At 34.8% G+C, this 9,973-nt stretch overlaps 1 protein-coding gene across 1 annotated transcript; it reads left to right on the forward strand.

The window, feature by feature from the left end:
* Positions 1 to 6,928: 6,928 nt before the first annotated feature.
* LOC122051574 (G-type lectin S-receptor-like serine/threonine-protein kinase At2g19130) lies at positions 6,929 to 9,670 on the forward strand. The gene has a single exon (XM_042612770.1). The coding sequence runs from the start codon at positions 7,011 to 7,013 to the stop codon at positions 9,417 to 9,419; it is 2,409 nt and encodes an 802-aa protein (XP_042468704.1). The 5' UTR covers positions 6,929 to 7,010; the 3' UTR covers positions 9,420 to 9,670.
* Positions 9,671 to 9,973: the final 303 nt, after the last annotated feature.

Here is a 9,973-nt window from a genome sequence, read left to right on the forward strand (position 1 = left end):
CTGAAAAACAAAGTGAAACACTTCTTGAGTAAAATCAAAACCTCAAGGAACAAATTGAAAATGGAAATCCAAATCAAACTGTAAAACTTGAGGAGGAAAATATAATTTAAAAGGTGAAATCAATAAACTCAAAAGATTATTAGAAACTTTCACCACAAGATCAAAAAATTTAGACCTAATTCTTAAAACGCAAAAAGATGTATACAATAAGTCCAGACTCGGATATAAGTCTAGCTCTATAAATAAAACTTTCATCTCATTAATAAGTCAAAATTTTAAAAAGAAAATTAAAGCTTCGGTTCCAAAAGCTTGTTTAACCAAGCAAGTATGACTCAATCAATTTTATGTACCTAAAAATAAAATTCATTATCTAAAACCAAATCCATCGAAACCTATTAATTCAAACCTAAAATGTAAAATAAAATCAAACAAATCAAACTCAAATTGAAAAACTAAATTTAAATCAAATAACTATAAATTCCATTTAAAAATATGTTACAATCAAGTTTATTACAACTATAAAACCAATTGACACAAACCTAAAACCTAAACCGAAATCTAAAATTTAATAATTCAGGGGAGGCTCCATATTAGTTCTCACTTCCAAAATAATAGTGTACTTGACTGGGTAATTTGAACTAGGTTAAAAAGGGACAAAAGTTTAATTTGACAAACAACACTGAAGAAGTTTTGGATGATAGTAGATTAGGGAAATTCTGTTTATGCATGTCTAGAAAGATATGACTTTAATTTGGTGCATTTGGCTTAGTAGAACTAACTGAAGCTACCTCTTACTAATCATAGCTGGTTAGACCAAAGTTTTGTACTAAATTTAGTGGATAAGACTATTTAAAAATTTTCAAATGCATGGTTACTTTAATGATGTCCAAGTAACTCACCACAGCTTAGATATTTATCCAAAGAATCTCTATTTGTTGAACCCAAAAACTAAACTTGAATCTAACACAAGTTAAATCAAACTCTGAAATTCCACTTAACTCATTTCACAAAACTATAGGATCTCTTTCTTTGAAAACTTAGACTGTGAGATAAATAAGGTTAAATTAATTCAAAATAAATCAAATTTAATTAATTCACAATAAATTAAATAAAATTAAATTAAGGTATGATTAATTCTAATTAATCAATCTGAAAATTAATAATTAATTCCTTTAAAATTATTAATTTATTATATTTGTAAATAATTATAAAAATATTATTTTTATGAAAACTAAGATCTTAGGTTAGGTTAAGGGGAAGGATATTTATTTGGATAATTTTCAAATTCTAAAGAACTTATTAATTTATATTTTCTAAAAATTCTCATTTTCTTAGTATTTCAAAATTATTTTAACCTTAGCTTACATCGAACCCATAGAAAGCATGATCCTATAGATATAGGAATCGAGAATCTCACAAATACACTAGGTCTATCTTGATTGTGTATTCAAAAACATAGAATGACGTGAGATACGTAAGCATATTATTTGGAGTTTATATGCTTATATTAGTACATCAACATAAGTCTGAGTGAAAAATATAATAGTATATTAATCAAGTTAAGTAATCCTTTTTTTCAGCAAATTTCTAGTTGGATATTAATACTTAACTTGACTAATCATGTGAAAACTACTATCTTTTGGTAGTTAGTTAATAACTAAAGGTTAGACATTTAACGACTAATTTTAAATGAGTATTTTTAAATTAAGTTTTTTTTATTTATTTCTCTTAAAAACTTATTTTTTTACACAATTAAAGTTTTTAATAACTTAACTAAATCTTTAACAACTTAATTCCTTTTAAATAAAAAAACTTAATTCAATATTTTTTTAACAAATTAATTATTTTTTAAAAAACCTTTTCAATAACTTAACTAATTTTTTTAAACTCATGTAAATTATCAATGATTTAATTAAAATTTTTAACTTAGTTTTTCTTTAAACCTTAATTCATTTTTTTTAATAACTTAAATAATTTTTTTCAACTTAATTAAATTAAGTTAATTAAAATTTAAAATTTTCAATTAACTTAATTGAATTTTTAACTACTTAAATTAATTTTTTAAACCTTAATTAATTTTTAACAACTTAATTAATGCTTAAGAAGAAGGAAGATGAGGACGATTAAGGGTGTTGGGAATAATAATATGAATGCCCACTGGAATGTCATAGATTAGCTTCATTTAATCCACCTCCTCGTCGTTAATATCCGAGAGTATGGTGATGTACCACAGGAAGTGGATGTGCAATGGAATTTCAAGAGCCATATAATCAAAACAAGTAGAGCTAGAAAAACATTAAGAACTTATAACAGAACTCGAGAATGAAAGGAAGAATGAGGGCGAAGAAAAGTAGCCGGTAGAAGATAGTGAGAGCAAATGGAGAAGATGAATGAGTGGTCGTTTGTGCTAAGCCGCCACGACTTATAAAAACCCTTAGGGATTTATAAACTCACCGTCTAATTGTATGGACAAAATAAGCTAAAAGATCAGCATCATTCAAACCGAGAGGTGGTGGAATTCAAAATGTTAAACATCTCTGTCAGAAACATGGGTGAGCCACGTGCAACACTAGAGAAATGAATATTTATGATAAATGAAACAGATGAATTATCATCATGATATATTATCATGCATAACGCCACATTTTCTCATGTATTTATGACACTTGCAAATATATAATTTTGCATTATCTAAAAATGTACCAGGCCTGAAATCTCATTTTTCAAGGAAGAGGGGGTAACAGTTAGTTGATGAGAAGTATAAAACTCCCAATCAGCTAAAATGAGCAAGAATCCGATTGGCACGATTCTCTAGGCATTGACGCTAGACAATTTCATCAAAACGCAAAACGCAAAACGCAAAACGCAAAACGCAAATACCGATTGACATTCACACTCCAAGAAGATGGTAACAGGCCAAGAAAATAAAACGTCGAGGAACAAAAGCAAACTTTCAATCGGCTCCAATTAGCAAAGATCCTATTTACCTCATGAATAAATCATATGGTCTAGTCAGTTGTATTTGTACCTTTTTCAATTAAATTTGAAGGGGAGATTTTTTCTTTTCTTTTTTTTTTTTTTTTTTTTTTTTGCCGAAGAAAAGGGCTCAATGAGCTTGTATAAGTGACAGCCAAAGTCCATAGTGGGTCAAAAATATGAACAGCTAGGCTATAGGGGCACACATTACCAATCGGCCTTGCCAATCCGATAGTTTCCTTCTGGACCCCATTCTTGACTCAGACAGCACTTATTAGGGACTCAGTTCCCTCATCCCCAATTGGCCCTATCAATCGGATAGTTTCCTTGTGCACCCGATTCTCGACTTGAACCGGACTTACTAGGGACCCAGCTCTCTCATCCCCGATTGGCCCTGCCAATCATATAGTTTACTTGATTCCCTACTTGGACCAGACTTACTTGGGACCCAGCTCTCTCATCTTCGATTGACCTTGTCGATCGAATAGTTTCCTTGTGAACCCTATTCCCATTGCAAACCAGATGCACTAGGGGCTCCGCTCCTCATTGCTAGTCAACCCGACCGATCAGACATTCTACGTGTGACCCCCATTCCTGACTTCGATCGGATTCACCTAAGGCTATGTCTCTCTGTTCGTATTCCCCCGATTGGAAAGGCCGATCGAACGTGCCATAAAAGAATCAATGATTGACTTGCTAAATTTCCATAAAACTCTGCTCCCTTTAAGGACATGGCTATGGCCAGATCCGAGCTCGAATGGGCCGAGCTGAGGGAGATTAGTAGGGATGTAAATGAACCAAATCGCTCGTGAGCTATTCGAAACTCGATTCGATAAAAGCTCGTTTAAGGAGACTCGTTAAGATAAACAAACCAAGCTCAAATTTTACAATATTTGGTTCGTTAGCTCGTGAGCATGTTCCTTAAGCTTATGAATCAACTTTTAAATGAAAATAATTTTGATATTAAATTTATAAATTTTATACTCTACTTATAAAATATATAAATAAATATATTAAATTTATTTATTAAAATGAAATTATAATTTTTAATAAGAATATTATAATTTTCTCTAAATATATAATTTAATTTTTAATAAAATATTTAAATTTATAATTTATATTTATTAAGCTCGTTTAGATTCGATAAAAGCTCGAATAAGCTCGTGAATCATGAATATATTCGTTAAATAAAATTCAAACTCGGTTTGATTATAAACGAATCAAACTCAAACATTCAAGAGTTCGATTCGACTCGACTCGACTCGATTACACCTCAAAAATAAGAATAGCCGAGCTCCTAAGGTCTCGAGCCAAGTTGGCACGTCGTCTTTGATTTAAGTATGACCATCTTCACTTTCTTTGACTTGACTGACAATCCAGCTTGACAGTAGCATAATTTAATAATTATTCTTTTCATATTTGTATATTATTTTTGACATGATAAATTTTGAATATTCATGTATGTTTGTTCTCTACACTGTCAGGAAAGTCTTATTTGCGGCGAGAACAATAGATAATGATATTTCGCCACCCACTTCAAATGATTTCAAGAATCTAGCATTTCAAATGATTTCAAGAATCTAGCATTTCAAATGATTTCAAGAATCTAGCCTTTGAATGCTACAAGGATCTACTTGGTCGTAAGTTGATTATGTTTGTGTATTAGGATTGAGATGCGAATCACCACCAAAGATATACAAGATTTCAACATCTACTATTCTGTACATATGAACATTATGCAAGAAGGACAATTGTTGCATAAGAGACGCAAGTATCTGAACTAAAGCATGAAATAAAGATAATGCAAGAGTCACAGGCCCAAATGTTACAATAACTTCTCATGTGACATCACCCTAGTGAATTATTCGGGCAGTCTGATACAACTCTTATTATAAAGAAGAAAATTGTTTAAATACTTCTCGACACACTAATTAAATATTTTGTTATAGTACTTTTTTTATATATTATTCGACATTTAATTTATTTTGTCATTTTAAGATAATTTACTAGTATTCACTTTTATTAGTTATTTAATTAGTTTTTTAAAATTTACCGATTATTATTTTATAGCCAAATGTATTTTAGTAAAAATATCAAATTTATATTGGCTGGTAAACAGCCAAATATATATTTAATAGATATTTTTAAAACTTATCCACCATTTATTTTTAAAAAATACCTGTCAAATATATATTTGGCTGAAAAATTAAGAGCCAAATAAATATATTTGGTTGGTATTTTTAAGAATTTATCAACTATTTTTTTAAAAAAGTTATTAGCTAAATATATATTTGATGGTTAGTTTTAGGAAAATTTGCTGTGTCCATTTATTTGGCCGATAATTTTTTTAAAAAAATATCAGCCAAAATAATAATCGGAAATAAAATTTACCCACAATAGATTATCAAATTACCGGCCAAGTCCTAGTTACATTTTTTGACCGGTAATCAATGTTACAAGCTAAAATAATAATTTGTTTTAAACCCTTCTTTTCCCTAGTGAGAATATCATCACTCATCTTCAATTACCGGCGTCGGCTAAGTGTGGAGCTGGATCTTCTAGTGGTTTTCCTCGAACCTGTTTTTTCGCTGGGTCAATTCATCGTGACCTGGGGGTCGTATATGGTCCCGCCGTGACGGAGGCGCTGAGTTGCCCTGACGGAGGCGCTACAACTCGTCTGTCCAGGCGGGTCTAGTTGATTCCGTCTTCTTCATTGGCGTGAAGAAATGCAAGAAGACTAAGCCTACGAGTCCCGCCGTGACGGAGGTGCTAAGTTCTCTCTGTCATTTTTCGTAGCAACTCGTCTGTCCAGGCGGGTCTAGTTGATTCCGTTTCTTCATTGGCGTGAAGATATGCAAGAAGACTAAGCCTACGAGTCTTCTGCTTTGAATTCTTAATAAAATATTTGATGTAATTGTTTTTTTAGCTGCATTTGAGTTGTCATCATACAACAAAAATTAGAAAGAGCCCTTTTGATTTTCATTATTGTCAAATAGGTATTTTATGTTAGAAAAATATTAAAAGAGACTCATCTTAATTAAGTTTTTTTTTTTCAAATTACCTTTTTTTTATATACCCAATCCAATCTCATTATAATAGTTTTAATACAAAAGTGTCTGACGTGACTAATCAATTAGAATCGCGTTCAGTCAACTATTATGCTTTTAATTGTTAACTCATCAATTAGTAATCTAGTAAAAAATATTTAATGATCCTTAATGTTTAAAATTAAAAGAAAATGTACTCATGTAAATCCAAGGAGTGCAAAGATGTTCATTTGATGTGAAATATAAATTTCTAACATTATCAAACACTTGACAAAAATGCTCAATGATAAGATCTAAAATCTTTAAAAAAATGAATATTGATTTATTTATGATAATCTTAGAACTACAACAATACTCATTTGACACAAAATTAAAAATATAACATGATTATACAAAACTCAAAATCTAAAAAAAATAAATATAAACATACTCAAGGGAAGCCTACGAGTGTAATAATGCTTATATAGTACGAATTTTGAGTTTTGTTTGTCAAAATGGTTAATGACCCTATAGAACTTAATATCTAAAAAAAATAATCACATAGAGAATTAGAGAAATTTTACAAGTGAAATTATGTCTATTCAGCATAGATTGAAAATCACTTCCAATCAATTGAAGTCCAAATTGACTCACGGCAGGCAGGTGATGGCTGACATTATTTTTAAGCGTGAGTAATCGATAACTCGAGTGGTAATGGATCTATTGAACCAGGTTGAATATAATGAAGGACATCTTGGACAATCAACGAGTCTTTTCGTAAATTTTAAAGTATTTTAAAAATTTGAAAATTGAAAATTGTAAATTACAATTCTTTTTCAACAATAGCATAAATAGACTGATGATGTGACGTTAAGTGCCTCAGATTTCCAATGCTTTGACTGAGTCATTCCCATTCGCATAAGGAAGTCAGTTCCATCTGCATTCAGGCGACGCCGTTAAATATTCCATATTCTCCTTCAACCTCTCGTCGCTAATCAGCCATCAGCAATGGCAATGGCTTCTTCATGTTCCAGTGCAACTTCATTCTTGCTCTTCTCCTTCTTCCTTTCCTTCTCTCTTCCCTTCTTCTCCTCCGCAATATCAACTGACACAATCTACGCAGAAACTTCTCTGTCCGGAAACCAGACCATCACCTCCAGAGGCGGCAGGTTCGTGCTTGGCTTCTTCACGCCACCAGGCAGCGCAGGCACGACCTCCTTCAACTACTACATCGGCATCTGGTACAATAAGATCTCTGTGCTCACCCCAGTGTGGGTGGCCAACAGAGCCAATCCAGTCACGGACCCAACCGCGTCGGAGCTTAAGATCTCTGCTGATGGCAACCTCGTCCTCATCAACCAGTTCAAATCCGTCATATGGTCCACCAACGTCACCACCATCTCATCCTCCAACTCCACAGTCGTCGTGGTCATCCTTGACAACGGTAATCTCCAGCTCAGGGATGGATCCAACTCCTCGCTCGTCTTCTGGCAGAGCTTTGATCACCCCACTGACACTTGGCTTCCTGGTGCCAAGTTGGGGTTCAATAAGATCACCAAAAGATCCCAACACCTCACTTCCTGGAAGAACAAAGTTGACCCTTCTCCTGGGATCTTCACCTTTGAGATGGATCCGACTGGAAACTTTCAATACTTATATTTATGGAATTCATCTCGGATATATTGGGCCGCTGGAATGTGGGATGGGAACGAATTTAGTTCAGCTACTGATGCCCCATCAGATTATAGGGCCTACAGGCAAGTTGTCAATGATACAGATGAGATGTATGTCAACCATACTGTAGATATTGCCAATCATCCCACGTCTAGACTAGTACTGGATTATGATTCCGGCCAGAACCAAGTACTGGTGTGGATGGAGAATTCGAAGTGGATGGTCGTCTGGGCTCAACCAAAAAGCAAGTGCACAGTTTATGGGGTATGTGGACCTTTTGGTAGCTGCAGTGACTTCTCCTCACCCTTCTGTTCTTGTGTTAAAGGTTTCAGGATCAAGTCTCAGACAGATTGGGATTTGGGTGATAGAAGTCAGGGCTGTGAGAGGAAGACTGGTTTACAATGCAGTGGTCTAAACAACGACTCTGCCCATTCAGAGAAAGATGGCTTCTTTGAGATGCCAAATGTTAGGCTACCTGACAACCCTAACACTTTGGCCACAGCGGGAAGCAGGGAAGGCTGCCAGTTGGCTTGCTTGAGTAATTGCTCCTGCAACGCTTATTCCTTCAACGGTAGTGGATGCTTTGTTTGGCATGGAGGGTTGCTGAATCTGCAAGAACAATATAATCAATCTGATGCAGGTACTCTTTACTTGCGCTTGGCTGCCTCGGAGTTGCAATCTTCTGGAAGCAACAAGAAGAGAATGGTAGCACACATATCAGTCGGAGTCATCGTGCCGGCTGGTGTAGTTTGTTTGTTCATCATTGGGGGTTTGGTATGGAAGCGAGAAAGGAGGAGAGCTATCCAAAACTCTAAAGTTGTGCAGAATTCTTTGGTCTCCTTCATGTATGATGAGTTGCGGATGGCCACCAAAAACTTCTCAGAAAAGCTTGGAGGAGGGGGCTTTGGATCCGTGTTTAAAGGGTTGTTACCCGTCTCAATTGATATCGCTGTGAAGAAGCTTGAGGGTCTTTTACAAGGCGAGAAGCAGTTCCGAGCGGAAGTGAGCACACTAGGAGCCATTCAACATGTGAACCTCATTAGGCTAATCGGCTTTTGCTCTCAAGGGACCAAGAAGTTGTTGGTCTATGAATTCATGCCAAGCGGTTCGTTAGCTGATCAGCTTTTTCATAGCAACTTCAATGTTTTGGACTGGAAAACAAGATATCAAATTGCTATCGGAATTGCAAGAGGATTAGCTTATCTCCATGAGCAATGCAGGGACAACATTATACATTGTGACATTAAGCCAGAGAACATACTGTTGGATGCTGCACTTGTGCCAAAAGTAGCTGATTTTGGTCTAGCAAAGCTCGTCGGAAGGAACTTTAGCAAAGTTCTCACAACCATTCGAGGAAGTAGAGGGTACATCGCCCCTGAATGGATTTCGGGTATGCCCATCACTACAAAAGTAGATGTTTACAGCTACGGAATGATGTTGTTCGAGATCATATCAGGAAAAAGAAACCTAATATACAAAGGAGAAAGTAGTTATGAGTTCTTTCCCTTAGTCGCAACAAACAAACTCATAATCGGAGATGTCAAAAGCTTGCTAGACCAAAGGCTAGAGGGTAAAGCCAACTCGGAAGAGCTTGAAATAGCTTGTAAACTTGCCTGCTGGTGCATTAAAGATAACGAAATCTCGAGGCCAACGATGAGTCAAATTGTTCAAGCTCTAGAGGGCAATCTGGATGTCGGCATTCCTCGTGTTCCAAGGTCACTCCAAGTCCAAAACGAGTCATGAACCAAGAGCATCAATTCCTCTAGTTCACGTCAGAACTAAGGATGACTGTGCCACTTCAACTAGTCCGCAGATAAGGAGTGCTGCAACTTATATCCTGTTTAAGTTCTAATAAAATATGTTGTTTTTCTAAATGCATGAATTCAAATAAATTAAAGACTTACAATGATCTTTTATTGAATGTAATTTTCAGACTTACTAGATTTGCTATCGAAAGAGCGATCCCAAAGTTAGAAAAGCTCTCTACAATTCTATGAACCAAATTTCATCGTCTATGATGTTTTTCTTCCTCTCTCTATCTCCCCAACCTTCGTTGTCGTTTTCTTTTTTCATTTGAATGGTCCTTGGACATATCCTTTATAAAGGGAAATAACCTAAGGGTATAATGGACATTTTCCATTAAGAGTAGTGGGGAATGTGGGAACAGAGTAGTGGGCAACGTGGTCATGTTCTCACGCTCCCATTTCTTACATCTCCCACTCGTCCAAGGTAAGTCACTAAGACCAGTTCATTCAGGTTAGTCACTAAGACCAGTTAGTCACAAAGACTAAATAAGT

The sequence above is a fragment of the Zingiber officinale genome, chromosome 3A, assembly GCF_018446385.1.
Source record: "Zingiber officinale cultivar Zhangliang chromosome 3A, Zo_v1.1, whole genome shotgun sequence".
NCBI classification, from domain to species: domain Eukaryota; kingdom Viridiplantae; phylum Streptophyta; class Magnoliopsida; order Zingiberales; family Zingiberaceae; genus Zingiber; species Zingiber officinale.

Excerpts from the sequence above, each read along its gene's own strand:
- LOC122051574 (XM_042612770.1), top strand. The coding sequence starts at position 7,011 with ATGGCAATGGCTTCTTCATGTTCCAGTGCAACTTCATTCTTGCTCTTC.